The sequence below is a fragment of the Acanthochromis polyacanthus genome, chromosome 9, assembly GCF_021347895.1.
Source record: "Acanthochromis polyacanthus isolate Apoly-LR-REF ecotype Palm Island chromosome 9, KAUST_Apoly_ChrSc, whole genome shotgun sequence".
In the NCBI taxonomy this organism is placed as follows: domain Eukaryota; kingdom Metazoa; phylum Chordata; class Actinopteri; family Pomacentridae; genus Acanthochromis; species Acanthochromis polyacanthus.
In genome coordinates this window covers 13,025,505-13,046,455 of record NC_067121.1, presented here as the reverse complement: position 1 = coordinate 13,046,455, position 20,951 = coordinate 13,025,505, and the positions used below count along the sequence as shown (strand labels likewise).

Here is a 20,951-nt window from a genome sequence, read left to right as displayed (position 1 = left end):
TGTGTGTGTGTGTGTGTGTGTGTGTGTGTGTGTGTGTGTGTGTGTGTGTGTGTGTGTGTGTGCAAAGTCTAGGTTTAGAAGTGACAGATATATTCTACTCACAATGCCTTTAGACCTTAAAATATGCAAGCATTTGCTGTTTGTTTATCAATACAGCAAATAAGACACTTTTGTGCTTTCTGCAAAACTGCTACTATGATTTTTTAAAAAGTTACATAAATACAGCTCTTTCATGTACAGTTAATGCACTTGTTAGAATTTTCCCCAAACTTTTACAACTGATCTAACATGACACTTGATATATATCATTTTGTATTAACTAAGACATGCACATTTGTTTACTGACTGTCTACGATTGATGTTCCTATGTAGCATTTTGTTATGATAAAAATAGTCAACAAATGAGATGGTTAGTGCTGTGCATATGCAACCTAAAAGGTACGTCCAAGGCCAAGCCACTTTCAAAGTTGTCACTGCTGCTTGCAAAGCTTAATTAAAAATCACTGTGATAACAGAAGCTCATGAGGAAAGCAACAGATTTATCAACTCAGATCTTTCCCTATCTGGAATTTTGTGGATAGTCAGTGCTCAGAGTTTATAATTATTAGCAATTCATCAAAAGCTAAGTTTTTCCAGGAAGACAACTCAAAGTTCTCTACGTGGCAGGAACAAGAGTGCAGCATGTTTTAACTACGAGGCTCTGAATAGGTTAAGGCTCTCTAATAGGTTAAGTTATAATAGCCTATCTTAAATTCTGTGGTTGGTGTCCTTTTCGATAGGCCAAGAATTTTTGTTGGTTATTTTGCAGCATGTGTCTTCCTTTCTCAATACATAATACCCTTTCTACTAAGCTCATCTGTGACTGTGGATGCCTGCCACTTTAGTTCCTTACACGTCCTTTCTATCACACAGTTTCTCTTTGGCTGTATGAGAAATGTGTGTCCTCATGTATGCACTGTATATATTCTTCAGTAGCACACTGCAAAGTCATTGGGATTGTTTTTCACCAATCCCTTTTATATACTATAATGTGATCATTTAAATTTAAGACTCTTATATGTTGATGTAATGATCAGAACACTGTGAAAAGCATCAGAAATTTTATTAACAATATAAAAAATTATGCAGTTTGTTTCATTAAACTCTCTAGTAGTTGTAGTATCTGATATGAGGTATATGTATGTTGCTTCCACAATAGTTTTGGGATGCTTATGCAAGTTCTAGAAATGTTTATATAGAAGAGGCACCTGTGCCTGGGACTTGATGGAACTTGCGCACCCTGTATGGAGAAGTAGGCACCCGTTGCAGATAGAAATACTTTAAGAGAATTTTACATACACAAACCTATATAAGTGAGTTTTGAATTGTGATTCTGATAGAGATTCATTTATGGCTTAGAATCCCTCCCGGGCAGACCATGGTGTCTGATCAATCTGGTCTTCTCTGTAAGAAACTTATTGATATACAAACAAGCCAGTGTCAGTGAAGGTTCCCTCATCATCTGCACATCATCAGTGTCTGAGAAACAACAAGAACTTTGGCTTTACAAACAGGATCAGTTGTAGCTTCCCGTAGCCACCGACAACTTTAGCACACCTACTCCTGCATCACATTGACTCGTCATGTGAGTGTTTTCTCACAAAAAGGGAGCACTGGTTTGTTCATTGAGGCGGTTGTGTTTTTGCTGATAGGCTCCACTGTGCAGAATTATTTGTACAGACATGCAATGATGTGTTGAGGTTTGAAGCGATATTCTCTCTAAATTGTGTTTATTGCAGTGTCAAGGGCGTAAAGAGGGGGAGTATCATAGAGAAAAGAAATAAGAGAAATTAAAGTTGAAGTAAGACAATTAAAAGTTGAAATAAAAAGAGAAAAATAAGTTGAAGTAAAAAGAGTGTAGTAGTGGAACTAGTAATGATAAAGTGAGCTAAATAGCCTTAGATTAATGAAGATTAATGAAGACAGAGCCTGCATCTTCTCAAAGGTAAGACGTGTAAATTAACCGCTGCATGAAAGTTGGCTGGAAGAAACAGTAGAGTTTTTGTAGAAAAAAGGAGGGGAAATAATAACCCTGGGCCTAATTGAATTGGCAAATCGAAATAAAGACAAAAGAAGTAGAAAAAAAGAGGTGAAGTAAGAGAAGATAATCAAAAAAAAACATAGGCCTAAAGGACAACACAGTAGATAAAGTTTGAGAAAAGTGAAAATAGGGAGGGCTGAGTGAGTCCAGGAGTAAATAGTGTGCATTGAGCATGCATTGTGAAGTAATTAGTTAAATGATTTGTTTTTGAAGAAGCTTGGCCAAAGTGAGACGTTTTGAGAAGACAGAGAAAAATTATGAGTCGACTTTAAAATTTAGGATGAAGTGCTGTTGGCATCTTTTGGGGGATGATGCTTGTTTGCTTGGCGGTTTTTGTTTAGTGGACGTTCTGTCTCTGTGTGAGTGCTGTGTGGTGTTTTAGCTGTGTGTAGAAGGCTGTGGAATGTTTTTGTTTATGTGTAATTAATACATACACTGCCAAGCCAATATAAAAGGCGGACTCTAATATTTTGTGGGACTGGCTTTAGTTTTGAGTATAGCATTCATTCACTGTGCATAAGCTTCTGCAATGTCACAGCATTTATTTTTGTCCACATACACATTAATTTTTCACCAAGCTCTTATATTGATGATGGGAGAGTCAGACTGTGGTGCAGTCTTCTCCAGCATATCCCAAAGTTTCTCAGTGTGGCTGAATTCTGGACACTGTGGAGGCCAATCCATGTGCAAAAATGTCTCATGCTCCCTGAACCACTCATTTACAATGTGAGCCCATGAATCCTGGCATCGCCATCTTGGAACATACTTGTGCTGTCAGGGAAGAAAAACTCCCCCCCCCAAAAAAAAAAAAAAAAAGAAAGAAAGAAAAGAAAATAAAGAGAAAAAGAAAAAGAAAAAAAAAGGGAAGAAAAACTCCACTGACGGAAAGTCATTCAGCATATTCAGACAGTCAACTGATCTCATTCTTACGGAACATAATGTTGTTGAACCTGATCAACCCCAAATTGTAACCCTAACCCCCACAGGCTTATAGGAACTAGGCATGATGAGTGCGTCACTTTATTCGCCTCTCTTCTTACCCTGATGCACCAATCACTTTGGAACAGCGTAAATCTGGACTCATCACATCACATGACCGACCACATTTGTTCCTCACCACTGTCCTTCCAGGTTTTAATTATGTATTGGACAGTTCTTAACCTGATTTTAGCCGTTTTAGAAATCTATTTAGTTGTTTTCTTTGCTTGATACATGCCAATAATTGGACCCTTCTGAGACAGATTGGCATCCTTTCCATGACCACAGGATATGTCTTCTGACATGGTTGTTAAAGAAATGAGAAGCTCCTCGCTGCATCAGCGAGGGTTAAATAAGATGCTGCCAGCTGAAATGTGTTCATCACTGCAGTAATTATCCAGTGGAAGGCTCTTACTTATTTGCATAGTTAAATCCAGGCAGTGTATAATAGACTTCTTACTAAATATGTTTATACAGGTTGTGATTGGTTATAGGAGATTTTGTATCTCATAAGGAGAGCCATTTTTGCCTCTGTCTCAATGTTAAAAACTGTGAGCCCTTCTTCAGGGGGATGTTTATAAATCTGAAAACACATATGAGCTTCATACAGGACTTTTGTAAATTTGATAACACATGCAGTATGAGCCTCACAGAGGACGTTTATACATCTGATAGCCTTTTGCTGAGTCTAAGGAGGAGTGGAGAGACCAGCAAGTAAATTGTGTTTGTACAAGGACAAATAAAAATTTGATAAGAAAAACAAAAAGGGAAAAGAAAATCTTTTGATAAAGTCTATCAGAACTGGAAAACAAATTCTGATCATACATATAGGATTAGTGGATTGACTGGCTGATTGATGGGTGTGCAGTTTCTCTCTCTCTCTTTCTTTCTGTGTATGTGACTGCATTTTGATGAGAATTTGTCTGTACATCAACCAGCACTTTTGTAAATCTGTCACTGTCCAGGAGACTGCCTCAAGAATTTCCCCAGACATTTGTGACTCATTTACAAAGGCCAGTGGAAAAAAAAATGCCTGTGCGCTTATCCATCAGGACATCCACAGACTTCAGTCCATCTCTCCAGATGCACCTAACATCATTCTGGCGACAACTGCACACTAAGACACACGTTGAGAGACTTTCATCAGTACATTACATGCCCCACAAGACATGACAAAATCTTGGGTCTCTGTTACAATAATGTGAAAGGTGCATATAAATCCATCCCCCTCCCACCTCTGGAGTACCTGCTAGACCCTATTGAATTTGCTTATATAGCTAAGAGGGGCGTCCAAGATGCTGCTGCTACTTTACATAACTTTGTATTTAAACACTTGGAAGGTAGTAGGAATCATGCCAGGCTGCTTTCTGTTGATTTCTATCACCTTTCCACACAATCCAGCCTCACATTTTGTCAGAGAAGCTTGTTAATGTCTTTGGTGATGATGCATGTCTGCACCAGGTGATGTCAATCTCAAAGGTTTTAAACGCCCTGACTCATTTAAACTTGCCTCAACAATCAGCACCATGGGTTCTTCTAAGCAGTTTTCGAGAACACTGAAACTGAAAATAGGTGACGCTCACAAAGCAGGAGAAGGCTATAAGAAGATAGCAAAGCGTTTTCAGATGCCAATGTCCTTTTCGGAATGTAATAAAGAAATGGCAGTCATCAGGAACAGTGGAAGACTTTTGTAAGGAAAAATGGGCAAAGATACTGTACCTCAAACAAGAATTGGCTACAAAAGGTGTTTACAAGCTGTGATACTTGCCAAAGGGGGTGATACTTTTGCCATTGGAAGATGAACCCCTGTCTATTGAATGAGCCATATTTTTTAAAAAAAGCCTATATTAGGGGAAGTATTATGTCATATGCTACAGCTCAGAAAAAAGCTGCAACAAACAAAAGAACAACAAAATTTAGAGAGAACAGTACGACACAAATAGTTGCAATTTAGAAATACACCGACTAGAACTCTAAAAAAACTGGAAGCAGCTTGTTCAGCCTTAATTCAGTTGCTAACAAAAAAGGCAGAATCAACCTTTGCTAAACATAGCTTGGACGAATCAGGGAGTAAACCAGGCCAGCTATTAGCAAGGCTAGCAAAAGCCAGAGTGGACCCAAACACAGTATCATCATTTCTAGACAAAAACCGAGACAGTCACTACAAAACCAAAGACATTAACAGGATCATAAGGCAATTTTGTCAGAAACTTTACTTATCTGAATGCAACTGCAGTGATGCTAAAATAACTACATTTTTAAGCGGAGTGCCTCTCCCATGTCTGTCGGAGGAACAACAAAAACATTGAACACCCCAATATCTCAGAAGAAGACTTCTGCCCAGAATTCTACAAGAAACTGAGCCATCTAATAGCCAGATCACTTATGGACATGTTTGTCCACTCATTTGGGTGTAGTCACTTAGACCCACTTCGACTAAACCTAGCAAATATCAACCTCATCCTGAAGAAAAATGAACCATCAGATATCTATGGCTCATACAGACTGATTAGTCAAATCAGTGAAAACATAGTTAGGGTTAGAGAAGATTGATTTAATGACATTTAACTCTGTAATAAATCTGTCTTGGTTTTTAAACTAATTAGTCTCACAACAGGGAGTTATTAACGGGCTCTGCCAACCCAGATTTTCCAATATTTCTTTGTGGTAACAAAAAGAGGACATGAAATACACTTTTCAAACATGGTATGTAGGATGTGTTGCTTAACAACATGTCCCTGGTTTTGTCTCTTATGTAGACAGTTAATGATCAGCATATGTTCAGTGGATTCTTTCTTTGTTTTTACTTTCATTTAGTTTGTCTTCACATCTGAATTGCATTAAACAACTTCAAAATATTTCTTAAGTTGCTTTATGTCATCATCTGTCAAATTCTGACCATTAAACAGTGTAGATGGCTCAAAAAATGTCTTCATTGTAGTACATGTGTTTCTCTGATCATACAAGTCTTCCATTTCCATCATCCATAGCAGTTGCTACCCTACCTGTGGTCGACACATTTGAGATTTTCACATAAAATAATATTACAATATTGAAAAAAGGTCCAACCATGGTCCAACCTAATATTAAAAAAAAAAATCCAAAAAGCACAGAAACTCCAAGTCCCACAATGCCACGCGCAGCAGAGCAGACGCGCGAGGTTGGGAATGGTCGATTACCTATCACGTGACCGCAGTGGTTACTCCTGAGTTCGAAGAGGCAGTGCTTTTTTTCTCCCCGCAGGCTACAGAAACGGTTAAAAGTCTGTCGTGACATACCATCCAGCACAGCCGGCTACACGCACGCTACACAAACACAACAGTACGTTTGGGGCTCACGGAAACTGCCAACACACACTTCACTGTGGTTTTATCAGCTCCAGCTAGATAAGAACACTGGCAGTGTCGTAGATTTAGCCTATGTGGAGAGTAAAGGTCGCGCTGGAAGCTGATATACTGGGTGCCAACAAGGACATACAACGGATCACTGTGGATCACAATCGTTAGCTGTACAGAAGTTGTACCTTGGTAAGTTAACTGAAGTGCATTTTTAAGAAACAGATATTATCTGTGGGAATTCTGTATGTGTTTGCCAGTTTAACGCTTTTTTCCACAAAGAACTTTATTTGTGTTCTGCTTATCACATAGTGAACTGGGTCATAAAAGACTGACCAGGATGTCATTGGCAACATGGGGTTGATGGTATTAAACTGGAGCCAAACTTCAGAAAGAATTTACTCGGTTAATCCCAAGGAACAAACAAGTATAAAACGTAAACCCCTGTGTCCACGACTTATTCTATTGGAGCAAACAGGAGCTTTCTTAGTTTCATCACACTTACTGATTTCAGTGCATATAATAGTCACAACATGAAATTATTGACTAGATGTAGTTTGTGAGTTTGTAGACATTTTTAAGTGAATGAGTCATCTGTCATGCGTTTTACGTTCATGTCTCTTGCTGAAATTATTAGTCTACTTGTTGGTCGGTTAACAGAAAATGAATTGTCAGCAGTTTTGTCAGTGAATGTCTCCTAAGTTATTTATCGTAAAGACACTCCAAATATGCTACTTGCCTTGTGACCAGTTAAGTCTGAAGATGGCAATTACTACTGTTGCCAGCTTCTAGGGGACTAGGAGACTCTGCAGTATAAAATATCAAAAAATGCTCATTACCCATTGCTGCTACTCACACATAATAGTGGCTTAAAACATTGCTTATGTCTTCATGTATGTCTTGACCACGTCCTCTTGTAAAAACCTCGTCTGTTATAATTAACAAGTAATTCTATTTTCAATGAGGACTTGATAAAATCAATAATATTTTTAAAAATACAAAAAAATGGAAAGTCTTAAGAATTGAAACTTGGTAGACAGGAGATCCATGATGAAATGCTTGACATGATATCAAATTCTGCCGAAATAACACCACAGTGCAGCCATTTACAACACTACTAAGGTACACCATTACTTTCAAAAGCTTTTTTTTCCCCTGATGCATTTTCAGATGTCGACACACCTCTAATTGGCAGATGCACTGCAGGGTAGGTTGAACAGCTGCACACACAGTGTGAGACCTACAGCGACAGTGGTATTTTCACTGCATTTTCTGCAGGAGATTAGTTAGGAAAATAAAGGGTAATTAGTTCAGCAATCACCTTGTTTTCCATATTATGTTTTTTAGTTGTTACTCCTCCTAAATGCTAGCAGATGGAAACATGATTCCAAAGCTTAAATGTAAACCCTATGTAGCAAAACCGAGCAAAGAATTTTAGTGCAGGTACGCACAGCAGTTGATTGTAGGATTTTTCTTTTTTTAAGAAGGATTTTTCTTGTTGAATGGCAGTCTATGGGAATTTTTGATTCATGTTGAAAGTGATGAATATCTCAACAACTTGCAAAGCATCAGTACTTCAAAATGAGTGGCCAGTACTTCGCAAATCTCAAACTGGTAACAATTACACAACACACCACTCCACATCTCACCACTTGTTACACAACAAGTGGTGAGACATGACCCTAACCCTTATCCCATTTCAGCAATTGCACATATACGCAACAAAAATATAAATGCAACACTTTTGTTTTTGCTCCCATTTTTTTATGAGATGAACTCAAAGATCTAAAACTTTTTCCACATACACAATATCACCATTTCTCTCAAATATTGTTCACAAAATCTGTCTAAATCTGTGATAGTGAGCACTTCTCCTTTGCTGAGATAATCCATCCCACCTCACAGGTGTGCCATATCAAGATGCTGATTAGACACCATGATTAGTGCACAGGTGTGCCTTAGACTGCCCACAATAAAAGGCCACTCTGAAATGTGCAGTTTTATCACACAGCACAATGCCACAGGTGTCGCAAGATTTGAGGGAGTGTGCAATTGGCATGCTGACAGCAGGAATGTCAACCAGAGCTGTTGAAACAATCGGTTTGCATAACCAAAGGATTTCTGCACAAACTGTCAGAAACCATCTCAGGGAAGCTCATCTGCATGCTCATCGTCCTCATCGGGGTCTCGACCTGACTCCAGTTCGTCATCGTAACCGACTTGAGTGGGCAAATGCTCGCATTTGATGGCGTCTGGCACGTTGGAGATGTGTTCTCTTCACAGATGAATCCCGGTTTACACTGTCCAGGGCAGATGGCAGACAGCGTGTGTGGTGTTGTGTGGGTGAGCGGTTTTCTGATGTCAATGTTGTGGATGGAGTGGCCCATGGTGGCGGTGGGGTTATGGTATGGGCAGGTGTCTGTTATGGACGAAGAACACAGGTGCATTTTATTGATGGAATTTTGAATGCACAGAGATACCGTGACGAGATCCTGAGGCCCATTGTTGTGCCACACATCCAAGAACATCACCTCATGTTGCAGCAGGATAATGCACGGCCCCATGTTGCAAGGATCTGTACACAATTCTTGGAAGCTGAAAACGTCCCAGTTCTTGCATGGCCAGCATACTCACCGGACATGTCACCCATTGAGCATGTTTAGGATGCTCTGAATCCCCCATAAAACAAAACTGCACCTTTCAGAGTGGCCTTTTATTGTGGGCAGTCTAAGGCACACCTATGAGGTGGGATGGATTATCTCAGCAAAGGAGAAGTGCTCACTATCACAGATTTAGACAGATTTGTGAATACTATTTGAGAGAAATGGTGATATTGTGTATGTGGAAAAAGTTTTAGATCTTGAGTTCATCTCATAAAAAATGGGAGCAAAAACAAAAGTGTTGCGTTTATATTTTTGTTGAGTGTATTTGATTTCTTTCCTCAACTACTCCTTGCGTCTTAGCCCCTCCCACCAGAAATTCGATCAAAGGAGGCAAGGAGGAGATGGGACGAGAGAGGGTAACAAATATTTCACAAAATGAAATATCTCACCTTGAAGTCGTCCGTTTAAAGCAATGTCAATAGTTATGACGTGCGGCACAGCTGCATCACTTGTCCATTGTTTTATTATAACCTACCATATACAAACACTAAAATACATACACAGGAACACTGAATCCGATTCATAAGTTTACTGTTGTGGTGTAAGGCTCTGGCATTAAATATACTGCATTTATAGCTGGTAGTAAGATTCAAACAGTGTGTATATGAGCATATGAAGTAAAGTACGGGCAATGCAATGTCCACTTAGAGGCAATATAGTAAAACAACAAATCACTACTACTATGCCCACATATTAGGGGCTTGAAACAGTGTTGTTCTTTTTAAACTTGAAGTTTGTAAATGGCTTGTTGAAATCCAGCTTCAACATTTGCGAAGATACTGAAAACTAAAAGTCTGCTGCTGCAGTTTTGAGCAAGTTATTGGAACTGCAGGAAAGTTTCTGTACTGCATACTTCAACTGCTGCAAGCAAGCTGTGCCAGCTTTCAGCAATCACATTGTATTTTCTCCAGGAAATGTAGTCTAGTTGAGTACAAGGTATTAACTCTGCAGGGTGCCCAAACTTTCGCAGACGCCATTATTGTGTTTTCTGTTATTTTGAAAGTGTAAATGATGGAAATAAAATCTAACTTTTTTTGACATAATATAAGAATGTCTCATCTGTAATTTGATGCCTTTGAAGATTTTTCCATCTTTGCTTGGCTTTTTATGCACAGTAAAACAAATTTTTACCTGGGGTGCCCAAACTTTCAATCCTCACTGTATGCTAAATATATGTAATAAATTACAAAGAAATAGTCTGTGTACAAGTGTGTGCAGCTCTCTTTCTTTGAAAAATGATGTATGGATCCTGTTGCTGTCAGATGCTACAGATATTCAACATACGGGGGGAGAATTGTAGTTCAGCTGTTAGTGTCTGTTTTCATCACAGTAAGGTTTTATTATTATGGGCATTTAATTTTAAAGCCTAACAGATTTTAATTTTTTATAATTTCAAAAGATGTGTTGTGATTTTGGCACACAAACTGTGATGTTTTTGGACAAGTAGTGAATCTAAAATGTGGAAGAATCATCTGTAAATCGTTTCACACTACTTTGCTGCTTTTCAAACAATTACTGAAAAGGAAAAAAATACAGTATGATTGTAAGCAGAGGTGGTTCACCTGCTTGGCATTTCTGCTTGTCGCACCTCCGCCAGTGCCATTGTGCATTTTGTCCATTTTCCATTATGCATATTTATGTACAAAATATTTTTCCATTATGTTTCTCTTTGAGTTGTGTTTATTTCTCTTTTTTTCCCATTCATCCTAGACCCATCATGAATTTCTTCCTAGAAACAATCCAAGTCATCCTTCTGTCCATCTGGTACAATGTGGAATCTTTCTGGCACCTCTTTGTGCCAATGAAGAAGAAGAACATAGCTGGGGAGGTGGTGCTGATCACAGGAGCGGGTAGTGGGATCGGTCGCCTCATGGCTCAGGAGTTTGCAGCTCTTGGCACTGTACTGGTGTTGTGGGATATTAACCAGGAGGGGATGAAGGAAACAGCTAGACTGGCTAAACAAAGCGGAGCCAGCAGAGTCCACTACTATCTGTGTGACTGCAGCGACAAGAATGAGGTTTACAGAGTGGCTGACCAGGTAAGGCTGCTGAGAAAAAGCTTAAAGACGAGAGACCACACTCAAACACACAGCTGTGCTCTTTGACCACATACCAGGCTTGTTGAAATCAGTAGCTTGTTGGTTCTGGTTCTGCAGGTGTTTTCTTAGCTGTAAACAGGAGTTTTGTTGGATTTCTCTCTTTAATACTGTAATGTCTTCACTGGGGCTGTGACTATTATTATTTTAATAATGAAGTACTCTATTGATTATTCTGGCGTTTAAAATGGCATTGTCTTCATTTTGCGTTCTGTGCTTGGCATGCGTGTTATAGTATGAAAAGCAGAAGTGAGCCATTTCAGATAAGGGACATGAAACATTGCCGCTTCTTCAATCAGACAGAAGTGACTTTTCCTTGCAGCTGCATTTGCATATCCCCTACAGTGGTGGAGAGAGTTGCAATACACACCTATTATTGGTGGTTCATGCAAAACAGACAATATACCAAGTGATAAATAATGCATAATAATGCACTAACAGACTAAAACTAAACTAATAAGAGTGGATCAAAGTGTCCAAAAACTAACTGCCCAGTTTATTTCTTATTTCATAAACCGTAAAACTGAATGGCTGCGATGTATCAAAAATATTTAACTGCCGCTGATAAACTGACTGTGTGACAGCTCACTTGTTTGAGGTCAACAAAAGTACACAATGTTACCTGCTGTTACATCCTGATGGATCATTTCTCTGTTCTGACATATTTTATCGTTAAACTGAATTAAGTTCCTTATGTTGCTCTGTGGGTAAAGGCTTGCAGCTCTTTCTCTCTCTCTGTAGAACTTGTGGATCCAACAGCTGTCTAATGCTACATAGACAGTGCTTAACAAATACATTAGACCACCTGTCATAAATAAAAGAAAACACAAATATTTTAGAAATCTGTCAAAAACTTTTCTCAAACTAAAAAAAAGTAGTGTTATTTATTAAACTAACAAACTGAAGCTACTAAATAGTCCTTATTCACATAAATTAACCAAAAATCTTAATGTTTTGTATAACATCTTTTGATCGTGATAAAAGCTTGAATTCTTGCTGCCATTGTTTTTAAGTACTTTTGACAGTCTCTTTTGTTATTGAGTTCCAGATAGGTTCTAGCTGTTCCCAGAGACTTTCGATGAAACTTTGCATGCCATTTATTTTTGAATTCAATAAAACCCAGATCTGTTCAATAGGTTTCAAGTCTCGAGTTTGACTTTGCTAGTCCATAAGTTCCAGTACTCTAGATTCCTACACAAACACGACGATGCTGACCAAAGAGTTCAAACTTGGACTCGTCCGTCCAGAGTACCTTTTTCCAGGCAGTGTTTGTGCTCACTGGCAAATTTTAGGTGTTTATATAATGGCTTCCTAGCAGCAATTCTTCCGATTTAAGCGTTGTTCCTTGAGTCGTCTGCTCATGGCCATTCTGGGGACTTTCTCAGATTCTGATCTAGAAGCATTAATCTCTGCCTGAAGACCAGCAGTGGTCTTCCTTCTGTCTCTAGTACTTTAAATCTTGAGGTGCATGATATCTGCTTAAGTTAGCTTTCGTTTGCACCCTCCTCCTTGGCGTATTTTGTAAGTACCAGTCTCTGCAATTGAGTCCAAGGCATACTTGACCAAACTGTGAGAACACTTTATGCCTTGCACTGTGTCTCAAAGACCATCCAGCATCATGAAGTGCTTTAAACCGGACTTTGTCTTTCTCAGTGAGTTTCCTACGCTTTCTGATTTTGAACAGGAGTGAGGAATTTCAAACTGAATTCACGTTTTTATGCTCGAATTTGAGCCAGCACACTGGAATTCTCTGAGAAGTCGGAAATAAATCAAGAACTAGACGAGCCCCCAGTAGAGGGCAGAACCACGCCCATGCACGATACTCTATCAATTTTGATCATCCTACGTATATCCCTTCCTACTTGATCTGCTGACCTCTAACTCCACAACTGAGCAGGGGACTTTAGACCGATCTTCAGTGCCAAGTTTGATTATCCTGACTTCAGCACTTGCAGAGATATCTGAACGGACATACACACACACCCACATACATACATACTTACCCAGCCAGCCAGCCACATACCGAAGCGAACGCAGTAACCCCGCTGATGTACATCAGGCGTGGTTAATAACATACAACCACTAAAGCAAATTTTTCTGTTCAGGAATGCAAGCATATAATTAATAATAGTAGTTTGGCATCTAAATCAAAGAATAATAATACCTGAAAAAATATTTTCAAGCTTCAGTGGCTGATATGGAAGAGAGTGGCAAAGAGAAATTGCTACGTTGTTGCAAAATCTTGACTAGAGTTCAACGTTGTTGCAAAATCTTGACTAGAGTTCAACAGAAGGCATGTGGGAGACTCTGAAGTCAACTTGAAGAAGGCTCTTTGATCTGATGAAACCGAAACTTAGCTTTTGGCCACCAGATTAGACACTATGATGGGTGACACCAAACACTGCACATCATCACAAACACACCATCTCCACTGTGGAATATGGTGGTGGCAGCATTATTATGTGAAGATGCTTCATGCAGCGGGCCCTGGATGATTTGTAAAGACAGAGAGTAAAAGTAGTGCACCAAAATATAGGGAAATCCAAAAGGACAACCTGATGCTCTCTTTAGCAGAACTGCCACATGAGAGAAGATTTGTTTTCCAGCACGACAATGAGTTGAAGCATACAGCCAAACATACACAGAAATGGTTTACAGACAAGATGAATGTTCTGAAGTGCATGAGCTAGAGCCCAAAACTCAGTCCAATTGTAAATTTGTCGCTGAACTTGAATAGGCTATTCATTTACAATCCCTGTGCAGTGTGATAGAATTAATGAACAGTGGTTTTGCAAAGAAGAATCTGGTAAATTTGCATTGTTTCGATGTGCAAGGCTATTAATAAACACTCAGACACTAAACATAGTTACATGTGAAATAAGCAAACATTAAAATAGAGCCGCATCATAAAACAAGACATACATACATACAAAACACATCATAAAAACAAGGTAGTATTATTCATTAAAAGCAGTTCTGAACAGATATTAAAGACCTAGCCACTCCAGGTACATCTACTGAATGCTAACTTAAAAGGAATTAATTGTTTTTCCAGTCACTTGTTTTGTATTTTAACTAATTGGCATGAAACTGCTACTTTGACATTAAAGAAACAATTTTTGGGGGGAATTTGTCCAAAAAGCCAAATTATGTAGACAATGGATTCAATGTTAAAGCACTAAAAGTGGACAACCTCCAAGTGAGTGGATAATTTTTATAGGCACAGTGGTGATAATGAAGACTTTAATGTATTGGGAATTTCAAACCGGAAGAAAAATGTAAACCAAGGCTAAAACCTGTTGTTAACCTTTCATTTTGGTCACACTGATTTCAGTTTGCCAAGATTTCCTGAGTCTTTAACTGGATATATAGGTCAACCCTGCTTGTTGATTGTCAATTATTTTGAAAGAAAGATTTTTAGGATGTAATTTAATGCAGACTCATGATATTTCCTTTTATCTTTTTAAGGAAGTTGCATTTGATGTTAATACAGTGGACATGTTCTTCACTGTTCCAAACAAGCATGAGCAGATCAGTTTAATAAATCTAGGAATTTGTCTGTGTAGTATCTCAATCATTCAGGTCATGGTAGTCCTAGGAAATTCAATAGAAAGCATGTTAAATTCTCTTTTAGAAAAAAGAAAAGTCCAGATGCTTTCGACTGTTAAGGATCAAGTGGGATTAATCTAGGAAGGGATTCAGGATTCAGAAATCTTTTTTTCTGAGTATTGTCTGCCCTTTTTCTTACAAACTGGTATTATACATGGCCGACATTTTTCTTTGCTCCATGCAGGTGAAGAGAGAAGTAGGGGACGTGGACATTCTGGTAAACAACGCTGGCATTGTGACTGGAAAGAAGTTCATGGATGCTCCTGATTCCCTTATTGAGAAGACCTTGGAGGTCAACTCTATGGCACACTTCTGGGTGAGTCAGACAACAGACATGTAGAAGTTTCAGCAACATGCAAATTTAAAGGAATATTAGGTGGGTTTAAAAACCATGTTTAAAAAAAAAAATTGTGTAAGTTATTTGTAGTTTTTGTTTCTTGAAAACTAATCTTGTGTAGGGCTGCAACTAACGACGCGTTGACGAGTCGTCTCAGCACGATACGTCATCAAAAGCGCAAGTGAGCGCGCAATGCAACAGAAATCACCTTCCGACCGGAGCGCGGAACATGGACGGACGTCTGCGCTGCATCGTGCATACATAATACATGCATGATGCAGCACCGATGTCCGTCCGTGTTCCGCGCTCCGGTCGGAAGGTGATTTCTGTTGCATTGCGCGCTCACTTCTGCTTTTGATGACCTATTGCGCTCAGACGACGCGTCGACGCATCATTAGTTGCAGCCCTAATCTTGTGTCAGTTTTGTCGAGAACTAGTTAAAGAAAAACTAGTCTATGTCCAAAATTTACTCTACATGTCTCGTATAAAAGTTTGCCAAAAAAAAAAACCCATTTGAAGTAACCAGTACCTGTAAACAGCAAAAACAATTGAGCAAGTTGCACCAAGTTTCAGTGGCTTCAAGTTATTTGAGGACATGTGATGCTGCAATGCTGCTTCTGCTGACGGATGGTCCGGTCGGCCTGAGGATGCGAGTTAAAACTGCGATGGACAGAGTGGAGCCTTTGAGTTGCTCTTGAGGAATTTAGAAAGTACTTGGGTCAGACTCTTAGGAAGGACTCTTCGAAAGGAGAACACAGACTGGTGCTTTAGATATGGTTTTTTCAAGAGGGTTACCTATACACCTACCAATATCTGATTAGACCAATATCAATATGTTGTTTGATTCCTACCATCCACTGGAACATAAACTGGGAGTCATCGTAACCCTAAAGCACTGGGCTGAAGAATGTTCTGTCGAATGCAAACTTTATTAGATTATCAGTATCAGTCGATGACCATGTCACTATGCCTGTGTCTACAAACACAACTCTTGTATTATTTTTCCTCACAAGTTGCACAAGATTTGTCACTGGAACTGCACACTCTGCTACCCTTCTACATATTGTTTTTATCCAGTGTCTCAAATACCTACAGTGCCTTGTGAAAGTATTCGGCCCCCTTTAACTTTTCAACCTTTCGCCACATTTCAGGCTTCAAACATAGAGATATAAAATTTTAATTTTTTGTCAAGAATCAACAACAATTGGGGCACAATCGTGAAGTGGAATGAAATTTATTGGATATTTTACACTTTTTTAACAAATAAAAAACTGAAAAGTGGAGTGTGCAATATTATTCGGCCCCTTTACTTTCAGTGCAGCAAACTCACTCCAGAAGTTCAGTGAGGATCTCTGAATGATCAAATGTTGTCCTAAATGACCGATGATGATAAACAGAATCCACCTGTGTGTAATCAAGTCTCCGTATAAATGCACCTGCTGTGTGATAGTCTCAGGGTTCTGTTTAAAGTGCAGAGAGCATCATGAAGACCAAGGAACACACCAGGCAGGTCCCAGATACTGTTGTGGAGAAGTTTAAAGCCGGACTTGGATACTAAAAGATTTCCCAAGCTTTAAACATCTCAAGGAGCACTGTGCAAGCAATCATATTGAAATGGAAGGAGTATCAGACCACTGCAAATCTACCAAGACCCGGCCGTCCCTCTAAACTTTCACCTGGAACAAGGAGAAGACTGATCAGAGATGCAGCCAAGAGGCCCATGATCACTCTGGATGAACTGCAGAGATCTACAGCTGAGGTGGGAGAGTCTGTCCATAGGACAACAATCAGTCGTACACTGCACAAATCTGGCCTTTATGGAAGAGTGGCAAGAAGAAAGCCATTTCTCTAAGATATCCATAAAAAGTATCGTTTGAACTTTGCCACAAGCCACCTAGGACACACACCAAACATGTGGAAGAAGGTGCTCTGGTCAGATGAAACCAAAATGGAACTTTTTGGCCACAATGCAAAACGATATGTTTGGCGTAAAAGCAACACAGCTCATCACCCTGAACACACCATCCCCACTGTCAAACATGGTGGTGGCAGCCTCATGGTTTGGGCCTGCTTTTCTTCAGCAGGGACAGGGAAGATGGTTAAAATTGATGGGAAGATGAATGGAGCCAAATACAGGACCATTCTGGAAGAAAACCTGTTGGAGTCTGCAAAAGACCTGAGACTGGGACGGAGATTTATCTTCCAACAGGACAATGATCCAAAACATAAAGCCAAATCTACAATGGAATGGTTCACAAATAAACGTGTCCAGGTGTTAGAATGGCCAAGTCAAAGTCCAGACCTGAATCCAATGGAGAATCTGTGGGCAGAGCTGAAGACTGCTGTTCACAAACGCTCTCCATCCAACCTCACTGAGCTCGAGCTGTTTTGCAAGGAGGAATGGGCAAGAATTTCAGTCTCTCGATGTGCAAAACTGATAGAGACATACCCCAAGCGACTTGCAGCTGTAATTGCAGCAAAAGGTGGCGCTACAAAGTATTAATGCAAGGGGCCGAATAATATTGCACGCCCCACTTTTCAGGTTTTTATTTGTTAAAAAAGTTTAAAATATCCAATAAATTTCGTTCCACTTCACGATTGTGTCCCACTTGTTGTTGATTCTTTATGTTTGAAGCCTGAAATGTGGCGAAAGGTTGAAAAGTTCAAGGGGGCCGAATACTTTCACAAGGCACTGTATGTAGATCATCTATGATACCAGAACAAAATAGATGGATTCACAGTGTTACACAGATGCACAACTATTTGTAGTATCTGGCATTTACCTTGTGTGCTCTAAACAATTTGTACACACATTAACATTTTTAGCCCTGTTATATTATTCATCTTCAATAGGTCAGCCACAGTTTCTGGTGCCAGGAAACCAGACTAAACTGAACACACTTTCATTCCAGCTTCATATAACTTTCATGATTGTTTAGTATGTACATGTATATATAGGGGAAAAACTAAATACATTTAGAAAATGTCATATTAAGCTTGATTTCACACATAATTGTTTTTCAGAATGACAGTTGTATTTCAACTAATGTACTGTGCAAATAGCATCCCCCTACTTATGTTTCTGCAACTTGTTGATGCCTTACTTGCTTTTTTTCTCTCTTTTGTCAGACCTACAAGGCCTTCCTTCCTGCCATGATTGCCAACAATCATGGCCATCTTGTAAGCATTGCCAGCACTGCTGGATTCATAGGAGTCAATGGATTGGCAGGTGTGTGTTTTCTTCCCCTATTCATATGATTCATGTAACATTCTCAAGTGAAATGCAATGGATAATCACCTTTATCTTTACATGTAATTCAAGAATATTGCATAGTAGAAACTCCATACTTGTGTCCTAATACTCCATGTGGATTGATGAATTTTGAAACACTTTTCTACCTACATTTCCATATTAATGTGACAAACACTTGCTGTAACTAAGGCCAAATACATTCCAGATAAGTAGTATGCAAAACAAACAGGTTTTCCAAAAATATTTGTTAATTAGACAGAGAGACAGAAAGAGAGCCGGTGAGAGATGGAGAGAGACAATTATTGGTCATCAGCCCTAAAAAAAGCCTTATTGGTCAATCCCCAGCTTGTAGCATCCCACAGCAACAGGATCCATATAAGTGCCTGCAAATTGACAGGGTTGCACATGGGCCGAATATTCGGATACCAAAATTAATATCCGGATACCGCCGTAGCAAACGAATATTCGGGATATTCGGGTCCAGTCCTACTGTCCAGTGTTGTGTGAATGACAAATATTCCACATACTGTGGGTCCCTCTGTTACAGCCAAGGGTATGCTTGGATTAAGCCATAAAATTAATGGGCAAATTGCTGTCAGTAATGTTTTCCGATGTGAGTGTTTCTTGGAAAAATATATATTCATGAGCTAGACTTCTTTTCAAATTTTAAGGAGACCTAATACTACAAAATTTTTATGTGTTTTTGTGGAACCAATCAATTTCAAGTTTTTAATGGCTTTTTAAGGATTTGTGTAGTATTTTGGCTCTGACTGTACTAAAAAAAATTGTACTTGAAGACTTGAGAGTGATTCTTAATGCAGTATTTCACAAATGCATGGCGTGTCTGAAAACTTTTTTCCACCACTGTACTACTAAGTGAGATTAGTGAGTTCGGGAGGTATGTTGAGCCGAAAGACAGAGTTTTCAGTATTAGGAAGGTGGCTCTCTGTTAACCTGGCTACTTCTTCATGGTAACTTATGCTGTGGAGCTAACTTGATCTGGAGCAGGTTATGTTAAGAGTTTTGGATTGAAATCAGTTTAACCAAATAGTTTACTAACAGTTCTTTATGAGGGATGCAGATTCTCGGCTGAGGGAATATGTTTCTTGCACTCCGAATATTCAGATCTCAAAATGAGTCTTGGGGTACCACCGTCACTACTGGATACTCGGATATTTGGGTCCAGCCCGACTGGTGTTTATTACAGAAAATATTCAATCAGTTACATTAATTTCACCTTAATTTGGCCCAAAATTTAAGTGATATCCTGTATTATGCAGTGTTTCCCCTGGGTTGAAATGGCTGTGAGGTGGTGGGGTGTTGGCAAGGGCCGAAAGGAAAAAAATTTTTTTTTTTCAAAAACAATTTTGAAAATCAAGACGCAAAATGGGGCATTCTGGCACAATTTGGAGCACATTTTGTTGTATTTGTAGCCATTTCCAAAAACTAAAGTAAATAAAATTTTCATGTTTCTTTTCTAAAAATTAATGATAGGGAGAAAATATGACAAATATAAACCCACTTGTCCTTGCGATCAAAACATGTCAACTAGTCCAGTCTATTATATTCTGGTCAGATTTCCACAAGCCATTCCAAAATGCCACGTCAGTTCTTATTACCAATTTGAAAAAGATGACAAAGGACTTGAATCTGGAATCAAGTGGTGACTTTTACTTTTTTTCTAAAAACAACTACATGTTAGGTACCAAATTCCCACTTCACTTTTATTCATAATAAAAAGGTTATGTCATGACCTTCATTTTACTTAAAAATGTGAAAGAAAACGTCAACTCTGGGTTAACAACTGGTTTTCTGAAGGAGTTAGTTCTGTTTTCAAAACTGTTACCTTTTTGAACAAAGAAATAACTTCTTTAGAATACCAGTTGTTAACCTTGACTTAGAATACACAATTTTGCACTGTGATATGTGTCAGGCAGCTGAATTAAAGACTTTAAGTAAACATTCTTGAAAACACAAACACCAAATTTGAACACATGCTCTCTTTATTACATGAGGCAAATCAAATATAAGTGGGGATTAATGTTGATCAATCTCAGCTTTCCATGGGTGTATAGTGTTTCTATAATCGTGTTGGCAGTGTCATTCTGTTTTGAAAAATGCTTATGCAGATACGGGCCGCTGAACCGTTGAAATTACAGAATTTGTTTTGCCATTGACTGATATAATTTCGGGCACTCTATAAATCATTTTATCAAAAGAAACTAGGAACTTTATATTCCGTTAAATCGTTTGTCTCGTTCGTGAGAACGGGTTTTGTCGTGCCTAAATGTTTTAACGGGAGCCATTTTTGCAGTCACTGTCAATTCGTATCGCCGCAGACAACAAAACAGTAAGCAAACTCGGTAAAGGAAGTGAGATCGATGCCTACACTACGTTGCTCACTTTATTTTGATGACATGCGATAGTTTTGATGCTTAATTTGACATATGTCTGTGATACACACCTGCTTTTAGCCCCGAAAAACGAAACCATGGAGCGCTGCCGCTTCTTGTCTGCAATGGGGATGTGCCTTGCTGTCTTCAGCCACGGCGAGAAAAGGCTGCCATTCTGGCTTGTTGATTTCAGCGGCGAATATACCGG

At 39.0% G+C, this 20,951-nt stretch overlaps 1 protein-coding gene across 1 annotated transcript in view; it reads left to right on the top strand.

Moving 5' to 3' along the window:
• Positions 1-6,255: 6,255 nt before the first annotated feature.
• Positions 6,256-20,951, top strand: part of LOC110965365 (epidermal retinol dehydrogenase 2) — a 58,470-nt gene continuing 43,774 nt past the window's right edge. Inside the window, exons 1-4 of the mRNA XM_022214384.2 lie at positions 6,256-6,585; positions 10,767-11,094; positions 14,945-15,076; positions 18,227-18,326. Of these exons, the coding sequence (XP_022070076.1) occupies positions 10,774-11,094; positions 14,945-15,076; positions 18,227-18,326 (553 nt within the window). The 5' untranslated portion in view covers positions 6,256-6,585; positions 10,767-10,773. The remainder of the gene's footprint in view (positions 6,586-10,766; positions 11,095-14,944; positions 15,077-18,226; positions 18,327-20,951) is intronic.